At 41.3% G+C, this 15854-nt stretch overlaps 1 protein-coding gene across 1 annotated transcript in view; it reads right to left on the bottom strand.

Annotated features, from left to right (window-relative positions):
- Nucleotides 1-15854, bottom strand: part of LOC126470482 (dolichyl-diphosphooligosaccharide--protein glycosyltransferase subunit 1) — a 96702-nt gene that overhangs the window by 18524 nt on the left and 62324 nt on the right. Inside the window, exons 6-8 of the mRNA XM_050098352.1 lie at nucleotides 11096-11334; nucleotides 10295-10414; nucleotides 8486-8629 (exon numbers count right to left, since the gene is read on the bottom strand). Of these exons, the coding sequence (XP_049954309.1) occupies nucleotides 8486-8629; nucleotides 10295-10414; nucleotides 11096-11334 (503 nt within the window). The remainder of the gene's footprint in view (nucleotides 1-8485; nucleotides 8630-10294; nucleotides 10415-11095; nucleotides 11335-15854) is intronic.

Raw genomic sequence — 15854 nt, 5'->3', positions numbered from 1 at the left:
CAACGAAGACACTACTGTGAACAGTTCTAGAATACTGCTCCAGTGATTTGAGTCCTTATCAGGTAGGTATGACAGCAGACAGTGGTCAAATTTATAAAGATCCTGCAAGGATTGTATTGTAATGGTTACACACATATGAAAGTTAACAGAGATGACTGGTGGACATAACTGGGAATCTTTGAAAGAAAGGGAATGTTGGTGACATGAAGACCCTGCTGGGTAAATTCAGAGGACCACTACTAGCAGAACACTGTGTAACAAATCTGCTTCCACTACCATATAACTCAGGTAGGAATAATGACATTAAGTTGAGAGAGAATAGGATGTTTATGGAGACATTTTCTCCTTCGCTAAATACTTGTACAGGCATTTGTACTCAAATACAGAGAGATGTAACCAGGCACAATACGGCACTGCGGTCGGCAATGCCTATATAAGACAACAAGTGCCTGGCACAGTTGTTAGATCATTTACTACTACTACTACTACTACTACTACTACTACTACTACTACTACAATGGCAGGTTATCAAGATTCAAGTGAGTTTGAACATGGGGTTATAGTCAGCGCACGAGTGATGGGACACAGCATTTTCCTGGTAGTGAATAAATGGGGATTTTCCCGTACAACCGTTTCACGAGTGTATCAGAAATCCAGTAAAACATCAAATCACAAACATTGCTGCAGCTGGAAAAAGATACTGCAAGAATGGGACCAACAACGACTGAAGAGAATCGTTCCGTGTAACAGAAGTGCAATCCTTCTGCAAATTGCTGCAGATTTCAATGCTGGGCAATCAACAAGGTCACCGTGCAAATCGTTCAACAAAACATCATCGATATGGGCTTTCAGAGCCAAAGGCCCACTTGTGTAGCCTTGATGACTGCAAGACACAAACCTTTACACCTCACCTGGGCCCATCAACACCTAGTTTGGACTGTTGATTACTGGAAACATGTTGCCTGGTCTGACGAGTCTTGTTTCAAATTGTATCAAGAGGATGGACGTGTACAGGTCTGGAGACAACCTCACGAATCCACTGACATGCATGTCAGCAGGGGACTGTTCAAGCTGGTGGAGGTTCTGTAATGGTGTTGTGACTCATCGATCATTCAAAGTGCCGCCGCGCAATTACGTGCGTCCTCTACATGCGGCGCTGTCTGCCAGCCATGCAGCAGCCACACCACCTAAGCGGCCAGCCAGCCAGTGGCCGCTAGACTTGGACTCAGTGCTCATTCGAATGTTACCGTGTTCACATGTCTTGCTTGTCAACTTGCTCTGTGACTTATATGTGTTGTGTCGTTTGGAAATGTGTGTGTTCAACTTGATGTTATAACAATTGGCAATGAGGTAGTGGATTTTTCCTTTTCATCGTTGACCCACAGGTTTCCATGGCTACTGTCGAGCAACTATTGCAAGGCCTCATTGAACAGCAAACGCTTCTAACATCGGCGATTCGCAATTTCGTCGCGGAGTCAAATGCGGGGCATTTCTCATCGTTGGCTATACCTCCTTTTCCTCCTTACGACAAGACAGCGGAAGACTGGTCTGATTATGAAACACGTCTTCGACAGCACTTCTTGGCATTTCATGTCACGGACGAACAAACATGTAAGTTTCTGTTTCTTTCCTGGATTTAACCTCAAATGTATCAGTTGTTGTCGCAATTGGCTCCTTTGAAAGATCCTGCGTCTTTGTCCTTTGCTGAAATGTGCTCACTTCTGTCTGTCTATTTTCAAAAGCAAACGCATGTGGTAGCCTCTCGTGTTGCCTTTTATTGTTGTCAAAAACAATCACATCAATCCTATCACGCTTGGGCTGCTGAACTTCACGGCCTCAGTCGAAAGTGTCAATTTGTTTCCGACGTTCACAAAGAAACTTATGCAGAGTCCATGGTACAGGACGGCGCCCGACAAACAAGTTCGGCAACGTGCCCTTCAGTTAGCAAATCCGACTCTAGATGAAGTCCTCTCCATCGCGCAGTCTTTTGAAATTTTTCGCGCCGCTGGGGCGCAAATAGAGGCATGGGGTGATGTCGGGGAAATACAACTTCTGTGCGCTGTTGACGACGCGTGGCCAGCCAATGTGGCCGCAGTGCGCTCCCACGCGCAGCCTCGGCCTAACCGTAAACAACCCACTAAGAAACTGCAGCAAAACCCCCGGCAACTTCCTTCATGTCTGCGGTGTTTTAAGAAACATTCACGCGAGGATTGTCCCCAACATTGGGCTGTGTGTCACAATTGCAAAAAGAAAGGTCATGTGTCTTCCGTTTGCAAATCCGACCGCATACATGATGTTCATGAACATGAGGCTGATTCTGATTCTGTGTTGTCTGTCAATTGCACTTCTTCCCTTTCAGGGAAGTTATTCCTCACTGTCCAAATCCTTGGTCTGGATGTTTGCATGCAGGTGGATACCGGTTCTGCTGCCACTATAATTAATTCTCAGATGTATCTTCAGTTGGGTTCTCCACTCCTATCACCTGCCACTCGGCAATTACGGACGTACAATAAACAGAATATTTCCCCCTTGGGACAATTTAATGCTGAGGTATCTTACAAATCCATCGTTCGCACTGTTCCCATATTTGTGGTCGACCAGAGTAATGCAGAGAATCTTTTTGGTTTCGATGCCCTTCACGTTTTTGGGTTCTCCATAGATGACTCTGTCAATATCATCTCTGATGATTTTCCTTATGCTCAATTGGATTCCTTGTCGACGACATTTTTGTCCGTTTTTTCTCCTGGGTTAGGCCGTGCAAACGACTTTGAAGCTCATATCACTCTCAAACCCGCTGCTCGGCCTAAGTTTTTCCGGGCTCGGCCCATTCCTGTGGCCTTTCGTGATCGGGTAAAACGGGAGCTGGATCGTCTCACTACTTCAGGGGTCTTGCTTCCTGTCACTTCCAGTGAGTGGTCCTCTCCTGTCGTCGTTGCTAAGCCAAATGGTGATATTCATCTCTGTGGCAATTTCAAAGCCACTGCAAATGCTCAATGCCTCATCGACACTTACCCTATGCCCCGACCTGAAGAACTGTTCACTAAACTTGCTGGAGGCTATTATTTTTCTAAAATTGACCTGTCAGAAGCTTATCATCAACTTCCTCCCGACGCTGCCTCCCGGCAGTTTCTGGTCCTTAACACGCCTTTCGGCCTCTATCAATACCAACGCTTGCCATTCGGGGTTGCTAGTGCCCCTGCTCTCTTTCAGCGATTCTTGGAACAATTATTGCTCCCTGACCCTGAGTGTATCAATTACATGGACGACATTGTTGTCACTGGCTCCACCACTGAAGAACATCTTCGGAATCTCCGCACACTTTTTCGTGTCTTACAGACTGCCGGTCTTAAGTGTAATCTTCAGAAATCACAATTTTTTCAGGCATCTATCACGTACTTGGGGTTTCAACTCAGTCGGGATGTTATTCGTCCGCTTCAGCAAACTGTCGCTGCGATCGATGCCCTTCCTCGCCCTACATCTGTTAAGGAACTGCAGGCCTTCCTGGGGAAAATAGCATACTATCACAAGTTCTTACCGTCTGCTGCTTCGGTGGCTCAGCTGCTGCATCGCCTGTTGCATAAAAACGCACCTTTTCACTGGTCCGCGTCATGTGATGTGGCTTTCCAGAAATTGAAGACTATGCTGAAACAGGCCCCGTGCCTGGCTACTTATCGACCTGGCCAACATCTTGTTCTTGCCATGGACGCCTCTCAATACGGGGTCAGTGCAGTCCTTGCGCACCGTTTTTCAGACGGCTGTGAACAACCCATTGCTTATGCCTCCAAAACACTCACGGATGCCCAACAAAAGTATTCTCAAATTGAAAAAGAAGCTTTGGCCATTATTTATGCTCTTCATAAGTTTGGTCTTTTTCTCTATGTATCTAAATTTCACCTTGTTACGGATCACAAACCACTTGTTTCCTTATTTCATCCATCATCGTCACTGCCCGACAAGACTGCACACCGCCTCCAGTGTTGGGCTCTTTACTTGTCTCGTTTCAATTATGAGATTCATTTCCGCCCGACGGCTCAACATGCGAATGCTGATGCACTGTCTCGCCTTACCATGGGTCCTGATCTGGCATTCGATAAGGACGAACTTTTGTGTTTCCATTGGCATATTGCCGAGCAGCGGGTTGTGGACGGATTCCCCATCACAGGGGACCGGCTGGCAGCGGCTACGGGTTCTGATCCTACCCTCTCGGGTTTTACGCTGTATTCAGAAGGGTTGGCCAGATTGTTTGTCTGCTAAGGCTCCTGACCCGTTGCGGAACTACTACGCATTGCGCTACCGCCTCATGGCTAGGGATGGTGTTTTCCTCCTTTCCACCGACAATGCTTAGCCGCGTGTTGTGGTACCTGCGTCTTTGTGTGCTTCAGTCTTGTGCTTCCTTCACCAAGGCCACTGGGGTGTGTCTCGCACAAAATCTCTGGCGCGCCGTCATGTGTACTGGCCTGGGATCGACTCTGAAATAGCACACATGGTCACTGCCTGCGGCCCTTGTGCGTCACAGGCCGCCGCCCTGAAGTCATCCTTGTGACCGTGGCCTTCGCCTGAGACGCCCTGGGAGCGCATTCATGCTGACTTCGCGGGACCTTTTGTAGGTACTTATTGGCTCCTCGTAATTGACACCTACTCTAACTTTCCTTTCATTGTCCGTTGCACGTCGCCTACCACCGCGGCAACCACAAGTGCTCTCACCCGCATTTTTTCTTGGAAGGCCTTCCCTCTACTCTTGTTACTGATAATGGTCCGCAATTTGCCTCTTCCGATTTTGTGGATTTTTGTGCTTGTCATGGCGTTATGCATGTCATGGAACCTCCATTCCATTCACGATCAAACGGTGAGGCTGAACGACTGGTCCACACATTTAAGGCTAAGATGCGGAAACTCCTGACCTCTTCTGCTGCTGATGATGCGCTTCTCCAGTTTCTGGCTTCTTACCCTTTCACCCCCATGGGCAACCACAGCCCGGCTGAGCTCTTACATGGCCGACAGCCCCACACGTTACTTCATCTTCTGCAGCCTTCCACCTCACGGCCGTGGGTGCCTTCGCTTGGCCAGTTCACCGCAGACGACCTTGTCTGGGTACGGAGATATGGCAGGTGGCCAAAATGGAGTCCGGGCCGTATCTTACGACACCGTGGCCGACGCCTGTATGAAATCCAGATGGACACTGGTGTTGCAGTGCATCATTCGGACCAGCTTTGGCCGCATGTGCCAGCAACGCCTGTTCCGAATGCTGCTACACCACCTTCGGCTCTACCTGACGCTCGGGATCTTGGCATCTCTCATTACTCACAACACAGCTCCCTCACTGTCATCTCGGTGCCAGTACAAGAACGGACGCCACCAGTAGACGTGCCCATGCAGGAACCGGATGACCATCATCTGTCGGAGCCAATCTACTCGCCCCCTTCTCCTACGGACGCTGACACATCGCCCATGTCTCCTATTATATCAACTGGGCTTGCCGCAACGGGCAGATTGGTGCACGGGGCCCCAGCAGATTCGACCCCTACGTCTCCTGTCATCTCGACCCGTTATCATTGGGGACACTTCCGTCTGTACGGGAAGCTTCCTCCTCGAGACTTTATGGCCAGCCAAACAATGCCTATGGACGTTAGCAATATACAGACCACCTCCATCAAGACCAGTGAAAAAATTTCAAAGGGGGGAAAAAGTGTTGTGACTCGCCGATCATTCAAAGTGCCGCCGCGCAATTACGTGCATCCTCTACATGCGGCGCTGTCTGTCAGCCATGCAGCAGCCATGCCACCTAAGCAGCCAGCCAGCCAGCGGCCGCTAGACTTGGACTCAGTGCTCATTCGAATGTTACCGTGTTCACATGTCTTGCTTGTCAACTTGCTCTGTGACTTATATGTGATGTGTCGTTTGGAAATATATGTGTTCAACTTGATGTTATAACAAATGGTGTGGGGCATGTGCAATTGCAGTGATATGATACCCCTGATACATCTAGATACAACTCGGACAGTTGACACATACGTACGCATCCTGTCTGATCACCTGCATCCATTCTGCATTACGACGAACTTGGGCAATTCCAGGAGAACAATGCGACACCCCACACATCTAGAATCGCTACAGAGGTGGCTCCAGAAAACTTTTATGAGTTTAAACACTTCTGCTGCCCAGCAAACTCCCCAGACATGAACATTATTGAGCATATCTGGGAAGCCTTACAACATGCTGTTCGGAAGAAATCTCCACCCCCTCTTATTCTTACGGATTAATGGACAGTCCTGCAGGATTTGTGGTGTCAATTCCTTCCAGCACTACCTCAGACATTAGTCGAGTCCTTGCCATGTTGTGTTGCAGCACTTCTGTATGCTCGCAGGGCCCCTACATGATATTAGGCAGGTGTACCATTTTCTTTGCCTCTTCAGTGTATGTGAATGTAATACAGCAGAAAACTGCTGTGGTTCGTACAAAATGCCCTCTGCCACATACTACACTGAAGTGACAAAAGTCATACGATACCTCCTGATATGGCGTCAGACCTCCTTTTGCCCAGCGTAGTACAGCAACTCAATGTGGCATGAGCTCAACAGACTACTGAAACTCCCCTCCAGGAATATTGAGCCATGCTGCCTCTATAGCTGTCCATATTTGCGAAAGTGTTGCTGGTGCAGGATTTTGTGCATGAACCAATCTCCCAATTATGTCCAACAAATGTTTGTTGGGATTCCCTTCAGACGATATTGGTGGCAAAATCATTTGCTCTGTTTGTCCAGAATGTTCTTCAAACCACTTGCAAACAACTGTGGCCCAGTGACAAGGTGCACTGTCATCTACAAAAATTCCACCATTGTCTGGGAACATGAGGTCCATGAACAACTGCATATGATCTCCAAGTAGTTGAATATAACCATTTCCTGTCAATGATCAATCTACTCCATGTAAACACAACCCACATCATAATGGAGCCACCACCAGCTTGCACAGTGCCTTGTTGACAACTTCGAGTCCAGAGCTTTGAGCGCCTGCACCACACACTAACCCTACTATCAGCTCTTACCAACTGAATTGAGACTCATCTGACTGAGCCACAGTTTTACAGTCATCCCAGGTCCAACCGATATAGTCATGAGCCCAGGAGAGGCACTGCGGGTGATGTGCTGTTAGCAAAGGTGCTTGCATCAGTAGTCTGCTGCCACAGCCCACTAACATTAAATTTCACCATCGGATACGTTGCCTGTATGTATCAAATTGATTTCTGTGGTTATTTCAAGCAGTTTTGTCTATCTGTTAGCACTGACAATTTTACGCAAATGCTGCTGCTCTCAACTGTCAGCAACTGTGTTGCCATGGTGAGAGGTAATGCCTGAAATTTGATACTCTCAGCACACTCTTAACACTGTGGATCTCTGAATATTGAATTCCCTAATGATTTCTGAAATGGAATGTCCCATTCATCTAGCTCCATCTACTATTCCATGTTCAAAGTCTGTTTATTTCCCCGAGTACAAATGACAGCTCCGTCAATGTACTGCCCTTTTATACCTTGTGTTCATGATACTACTGCTATCTGTATATGTGCATATCGCTCTCCCATTACTTTTGTCACCTCAATGTAGAAGACTTTAATTGTTTTCCACTTTGCGTATTACAAATGTCAGCTGTGAGGTCTAACTACACATAGAATGTGTAAAATAAGGGAAAGGCAACTACTCACCTTTAGCGGATGAATGTATGGAGCACAGGAAGTTGCAGTGGCCACAGGAGTGTGCATTCGGGTGTGTGTGTGGTTGTGCATACTTTTGCTAAAAAGAGAGCTAGTGCTCAAAAGCTAGTGGGACTGTCATTTTCTCTTACACGTTTCTGTGCTCCAAGCATCGATATGCTATACCTGAGTGTTGCCTTCTTCTTATTTTACATACTGCTCCATCCCAGAATTTCTCACCATGCTTCAGACAGTGCAAATTCCTGATGAAATTACAATCAATTCAGTGTTCTGGTTATTCTTAGTAACTTAACTACCACAACCGGACCAGTAATCACCTAAACATGATTAATAATCACACAGCGAAATGGAGGCATGAAATGTCATTAAATCTACACTTTTATTTTATCATATATCTAAAAACAAAGATTATGTAACTTACCAAACGAAAGTGTTGGTACGTTGATAGAGACAACAACAAACACAAACGCACACACAAAATTCAAGCTTTCGCAACCCACGGTTGCTTCATCAGGAAAGAGGGAAGGAGAGGGAAAGACAAAAGGATGTGGGTTTTAAGGGAGAGGGTAAGGAGTCATTCCAATCCCGAGAGTGGAAAGACTTACCTTAGGGGGGAAAAAAGGACAGGTATACACTCACACTTTTATTTTATCATCATTAATGTTGCCAAAAGCATGAAGAAACAGGAATGAATCTTACAACAATGAATTATTACAGTATAGCAGGAAAAAATTGGGAGGATATGACTACAAATTTTTAAGAACAGTTACTGACCTGGAAGGAATTTATATCTTTTGTCGTTTTCAATTTGGCTAACTGTTCATCATAACGTGCAAAAGTTTGTGCTCGCTTGTCTTGGTAAGCTAAAACTTTTTCACAGTAACCAGCAACTCTCATCCGAGTTTCGCTCACTTCATCCTATGACAAATTTCAAATTTAGATTGCACAACTAAAGAAGTTACAGTAATAAATAAAGCAAAAAACACACACACACACACACACACACACACACACACACACACACACACACACACCAAAGAATGTGAATTAATTTATGCCATGTGCATCAGAGCTCAATGAACTGAGCTCACAGGTTTCAGCAATTTTTTATAGACTGGAAGCAGCTCTTGCAAAAATAATGAAGCGGAAATGGTATGCCAACAGGTACAAATATTACACTGACAATTTCACACAATTTTTTGTTTGAAAAGCTTACCATTTAGTACTGTAAAGTAGTCTTGTCTCAACATGAAATTTAAAAACACTATTTCACAAAAATTACTTCAAAGACTCTACAACCATGACACACACACACAGTGTGTAAGTAATGACAACGGTTAGTACCACCTGACAATGCAAAAGGCCCAATAAAACTTCATTAAATAATAGAAAACAATACAGAAATTTTGGATTTTGCTGTGCAAAAATACAGCCAAAACAACTGTTATACTGTGACAAGTTTTTTGACATCTTCCACATCTCTATTCATCAGGGCACAGCCACATTATACACGGCCATCAGCTAACATTTCGCTGTTCTGGATTTGGACAAAATTTAAACCTCCAACTTACTCAGAGTACTGTTATCACAGGCTTCCCAATGTGTAAGTATGACCAGAGGGAAGCTCTATAATTACAAAATATGCATGATTTTGCACTTCTTCTTGATATGCACTCATATCTGTTACTTATTATTCACACATTTAACTTTCAACATGACAGCTCAAACAACAAGGTGTTAGCACAGAAAATTTGTTACCCTCAAGTGGTACCTAATACCATAAGGAATAAGTGTTAGTTTATTCAAAATGATGAATTTTGTATTTGTACAACTTCTCAGGAAGGATTATATTCTCTTCATTGAGAAATACACTATAGATGTCCACTTTCATCACACGGTTGTCCAAAGAAATCACAAGCCAAAATCTGTGAAGAATGTTTGCTGCACCATTGACATCACATGTCACAAAATGCACACCATAGATTGACTGTACACATGCAACACGTGATGAGAAAGGGACCCTGATGAGTAATTTCCCTGTTTGTACTTTGTAGCTATAAGGAACACTAATAAATGTAGAAATGGAGGCCAAAACAGCTTATGCTGCTGTTACATATATCTCCAAATCATAATGTAATCCCTTTCATTTTCTGTTTAAGAACACACTTCCACAATATTTGCTCTGAAAATTTTATCACTTGAATATTTATACATGTTGATGACTTTGTTACACAATTAGCAAAATAATTATATCCTCCAAATATTAGCAATATATTGTTCCTTTGTTTATCTTTACTTTGATTTACTACTTTAAAAACCAAACAAGAAATGAACTAATGTAAATAATTCTGAAGCTCACACTCAGCTGTGCTGCATGTTCGAATAGTAAGAATACATCCCAACACTTCCATAATGCAAGAACAGAGTGTGAGTTAATATACCAGTGTTAAAGACATAAAATGTCAAATAGTTAACTCAGTGCATAATTAAACTATGAAATTTGAAGCCCTAACCCACACTACACAACCAAAAAAATCCAGATCATCATTATATCGTGTAACTTCCTAAATTTTAAAATATTACCTTTGAAATGGAGAAGTCTATTCTCACGTAAATGATCACCATCAGAAACAGAAGGTAAAATGCCACAATTACAAGAAGAGGTTCCTGCAGCATGAACATACGTGGGAATCTGTACTGGAGCTGGAAACAACAACACCGATTAGGGCCACACAAATGAAGCAAGCTTTGCATTAACATTAATGTAGACTTAATTTTTTTTCCGGCATTCCTGTCAGTCCAAATATCATGCAGTGTTAGCAAATGACATTAGAGGTGAAAAACACCACTCTAGTTCAATAGGGAAACAGGAAAAATGAAAATGAGAGGAAGGCTGGGACATTCATGTGATAAAGAAAAGGAAAATTCACTCCTTGAGTTACTATAAATGCATGGTATTAGGAAGGAGTGGGATTCAAATCCCATAGGTCCAATTAAGGTGTCAAAAATCAATAGTTCAAAGATTACACATAACCCTCAATGACATCATAGTGTCCCTATGAAAGCCAGAAAGGCAGGAAAAAGGGGCCAGGAAACATATTATTCAAGAAACCGAATATGTTGGGTTGATCTGTGCTGGGAAAAAAATGTATGTCTTTCACACTAAAGATGGTTTCATGTGCAAAATTTCACTCATTTTTGGACTAGATGAGTTACAGCAGTTCACAGAGTTATTTCTGTTATCCAAACATTTGCCAATTCTGCCTCGAGTATCCTTGCACTACAAAGTACAATGAATTTTATCACTGGAGAACTACAAGACTAGCAAAAATATGGGAATAAATGTTCTACATATAATTTGTGTCCAATAAAATTAACGCTAACCTTGAAATCCTGAATATGGTTTTCTACTAAATTTTTCTTCCGCCACGTAATTACTGGTCTCCCGTTTGTATCCAGATAGGTAAAGTGGTGGGAATCCGGCATAGTTTCTACGGGATATGGAGTGTATTTTTCAATATTATGTGATCCTTCAGGTAGTATGACCTTGGTTGTCACTTCATCCACAACCATATCATCAAAAACATGGTCTATAAAACGCATTTTCAGCAAATAGTCATCTCCTGAAATTAGAAATTAAAATATATTTTTTCATCAGTACAGTTTTCAGTTAGTAATAAGACGTAAACACTTCGCAAAAATAATTATGCTATCAAAAATGAATGTTGGCATATTTTTAAAATTAATTTTTTGTGGGGATCCACAGACCCAACATGTTTTGAGAATGAAAAAGTGGCCCAAGTAGGTTATCTGCTTATTACCCATGCAGTTGGCCAATTTCAACCTTGGGTCCTTTTTTAGCACCTCTAATATCTTCAAAAATGGTGACACTGTTTTATACATCAATTGTCTACAAATTCTCACATATACATCTACATTTTAAGCTTCACACTTAGTTTCACATTCTAACAGATTGCTGGTACATGTGGACAGGTATAAATCATATTTCTGTGCAAATGTGGCACAAAAATAGTACAACAGTGTACATGATTACTTCTGTTAGCTGAGACAGACAGACTAGGTACAGCTGTTGTAGTATGACCAAAGATGTTTAGAATCCCATCTGTGCATGACCGATAACATTAAGCACTACTGGTGCAATATTCACTGACATTATGTTTGTTATGCTATCTTATTAAAAACAGAGGACCAAAACTCATACATCGTATGTCATGCCACATGTAATATCGAAACCACAAAACAAAGTATGAATTACAAAAGAGTATATCAGTCTATAAAATAAAACAATAGAGATGCATCAAAAATTGTGTCATGTGTTACATTAGAACCAGTGATAGATTATATGTCACTGTATCTTTTATGGAGTGTTATAATAAAGCTGGAAAACCAAAGCTGGATTACACCACGTCAGTACAGTTATTCCAACAATATATTACAGTACAGATGTTTGAACCTATACGTGTTATGTGAAGGAAAAGGGACCTACTTTGGATTGCCTGTATGGGTCATCTAAATTACTGTACAACTTGATACGAAACGGAAGTAGAAGTTGCAGGAAAATAGCCTCATTTAGAGCTCATACATCAGGTCTCGTGTACACATACCAGTGTAACATTATTTTCATGTTAAAAGCACTAAAAACATGCCAGACTTTCTCATGGGGCATATTAGTCAGACTAAAAACTAAAATTTTCTTAAGCAAATTATTAACAGGATGAACAGAATACTTTAAACCAACATAAACATTCATACATTATACACTAAGTTGAAGTTCTAGTACATCATACATACATAAAATATCCAAATTCCACATATCATATTTACCCAATTATAATACTAAATTTTTTCTCATACCTGTCATTCGAAAAATATCGAATCATCTTATATTCGCAGATTAAACTATTGCTGCTGGGGTCAAAGTTTTTACATTGTTTAATAATTTAATATTGGGGTCACCTTACATTTACTGATAAAGCTTTGGCTGTTGAGGTTTTGTACAAATTTACTTTGAACAATCCCAAAGGGTAGGGCATATCAAACAATACTTATGCTTGAACAGATTCTACATTCCACACTACACCGAAGTGCTTGATACAGTATCGACCTTGCTCGATTAATCATGTGACATTTGACTTGCTACACTAGTGCAAGAGATACACGAGAAACTATGAACTATATAGCCAGTGCTACAATAAAAAAAACTCTGCTTAAAAATTGAAAATTTTGTAAAACACAAGAGGAAATAACATTAAATTTTACCAACTTACAAACTTTTATTGTATTCGAACAGGTTTGCGATAGTTCTCATACATGTATGGATACTGCATACATAAATTTATACTGTTTTTTAAGTAAAGGTAACAATCACAGACAAAAATCTTATCATTCAAAAATCATTACTTGATTCTGAGCCCATGAAAATGTTTTATTTGGTTATGAGAAACTAACAAGCAGGTTGACAAACGAGAATTTCAGTCACTGTAAATGTATTAGAGAACCGGAGAAAATTGTTAACAACTTTGTATCTGCTTTAGGACAATATGACACTGGGATGAAATGAGAAGGAAAAATTAACACAGAATGAAATGTCTAGCAAATGAAATAAATCATATTAAACTGACTGTCACTGTTGTCGCAAGAACAGATTACAGAGATTACAGTGGGAAGACCTGTTATGGAGATAGTACCAACAGACATTACTAGATTGCAGGACGATCTAAACTTTGATAATTGGATTGAATACTGACTGCCATCTTTTATTTATGTATTAGTTGCTGTTTGCACATATGACCTGCAACCTAGAAGACATTGCTGTCCATGTTTCACTGTTGCTCAAGCACAGCGCTACAGAAAGTTAGAGAGATAACGGAGACCCAGCTTGACCGAAAGCTACTATACATGTGGGGATGGGAATGTTGAGCAGGCAGAAATTTCGTCGTGCAGCCAACCATGAAAATATATACTCTGCTTACTTTGGCTTTTTATGAATGTATACCACATTTAAACTGCATTTTGCCTAAATCCATTTGCTCTCGGAATCGAACTGACTTCAAATTTGGGCAAATCTCAACAATAGCATATATGTTGGCAGGAGAAGCAAAAAGTCTAGATGGTGCCAGTGGCTTACTTATGTGTTTCGTACAGCAATGTTGTCGACACTCACTATGAAATATGACAGCGACAACTGGGAATATGTCACCTGCTGGTTCCACACAGCCAATGAAAGAGTGGTGGGCAGACGATATGTTTAGAAGCAAGACACATTGTAACACTCTCATGTCAGTATAGAAGTGAAATTCGCTATGTGTGTAAAAAACGGCTGTGTTCTTGGGTCCCACAGTAACCACAACCTCAAAATGACAACATATTTAGAAGAAATAGCCAAATATTTGTGAGAATGGAGAAATTAGTTCCACAGCTGTCCTGTTAGGATGAGGATTAAAAATAGTGTCACCACAGACAAGAGACTAAGCACACAACAAAGACAGTGAAGATAAAAATTAATTTAACAATTTCTTTTGTTCATTTTATTTCTCCGTGTATTATCAAAATGCAGACAACCAATAAATGGCTTAAATTTAGAAGAGATGCAATGTTAGCTTTTTAGACAGATCCCATACACCACAGAAGTTTGTAAATCTAATTAGTCAGAAGACGTTAAAAAATAAATTTTTCTCAAAAAAGGAGATACGGGGAGAGAGAGAGAGAGAGAGAGAGGGGGGAGGGAGAGAAGGGGGGAGGGGGGAGAGAGGGGAGGGAGCTGTCTTATACTCAGGTAAATATGGTAACACTTATATGGTGCTATAGTGCTGTAAGAAAGAAAATGTAAAAATCTTTCTAATGCCCGGTCGAACACCTGTTTCTAATGCATGAAGTGCACAGTTTTTTTCCCCCTACCAAATCTATAATATTGATGGTTTTCAGCTCTGGAACATCCCTTTCATTATAGATAATTTAGCCCCCCCCCCCCCCCCCCCCACACACACACACACTATACCTGTACTTTAATATTATCATCATCTTAAATGTACAGGGTTCCTCCACCTGTGACTATAATCCCACCTTCCCTAAACATTTATTCAATTCATTTATTTTTAAGATCATCAAGAACTTTGAATTGTGTAGTACTTATATGTCTATAGCCCTGGACAATTGTTCACTTGGTTCACAGACTTTAAAGATCTGTGATTTCCATATACAATACTGTAACTTCTGTAAGCTCATAATGTTATCTTACTATCTAAATTTAGCTAGGTTATTTTACCTGTATTATAACACTGCTTCTCCTCATGAATTTAGCTATTTTGTAGCTGTTATATATATGTGAATTGCTTATGTAAAAGTAAAGGCACCCAGAAGTTAAAATACTAAGATAATAATGCAGGCAAAATAACACAGCTAAGTTGAGGCAGTAAAATAACATTACAGGCTGACGTTAAGTTACAGTATTGTACATGGATATCACAGTTCTTTTAAGTCTATGAACCAAATGAATAATTGAGGAATAGTGGACATTTTAATCCCAGAAAAAAACAGTACAGGTAAGTTAATATTATAATCTTAATAAAAGTCTGGGCCTTTAGATGTAAAAGTATTATACAATTCACAGTTCTTAAAGATTAGAAAATTAATAAATTTAATAAATATTTGGGGAAGACAGGATTACAGTTACGGGTGAAGGGATCCAGTACATTAAGATAATGATGTTACTGAATGTACAGGTATATTCTCTCTCTCTCTCTCTCTCTCTCTCTCTCTCTCTCTCTCTCTCTCTCTGTGTGTGTGTGTGTGTGTGTGTGTGTGTGTGTGTGTGTGTGTGTGTGTGTGTAGGATGGGGGGGGGGGGTGGTAGGAGGGAGTGAAAGGGGTGTGGGGGATGTTCCAGAATTGATAATCATCAATATTATAGTTTTGACAGAGCTGTGTAATAGTTGTGTAAATTTGAGAAGTATTCAATAAAGTGAAATATAATCTATCACTGGTTGAAATGTACCACATGACATATTTTTGCTAATTCCTATTGTTTTACTTCATAGACTGACTGGCACATCCCATTAAAAGACCTGACATAATCTTCTGTAATTCAGATTTTGTACCACAATTTTGTATGTTAATGTGGTGGA

Source organism: Schistocerca serialis, chromosome 3 (genome assembly GCF_023864345.2).
Source record: "Schistocerca serialis cubense isolate TAMUIC-IGC-003099 chromosome 3, iqSchSeri2.2, whole genome shotgun sequence".
Taxonomy (NCBI): domain Eukaryota; kingdom Metazoa; phylum Arthropoda; class Insecta; order Orthoptera; family Acrididae; genus Schistocerca; species Schistocerca serialis.
This window is presented reverse-complemented; position numbering and strand designations above follow the sequence as displayed.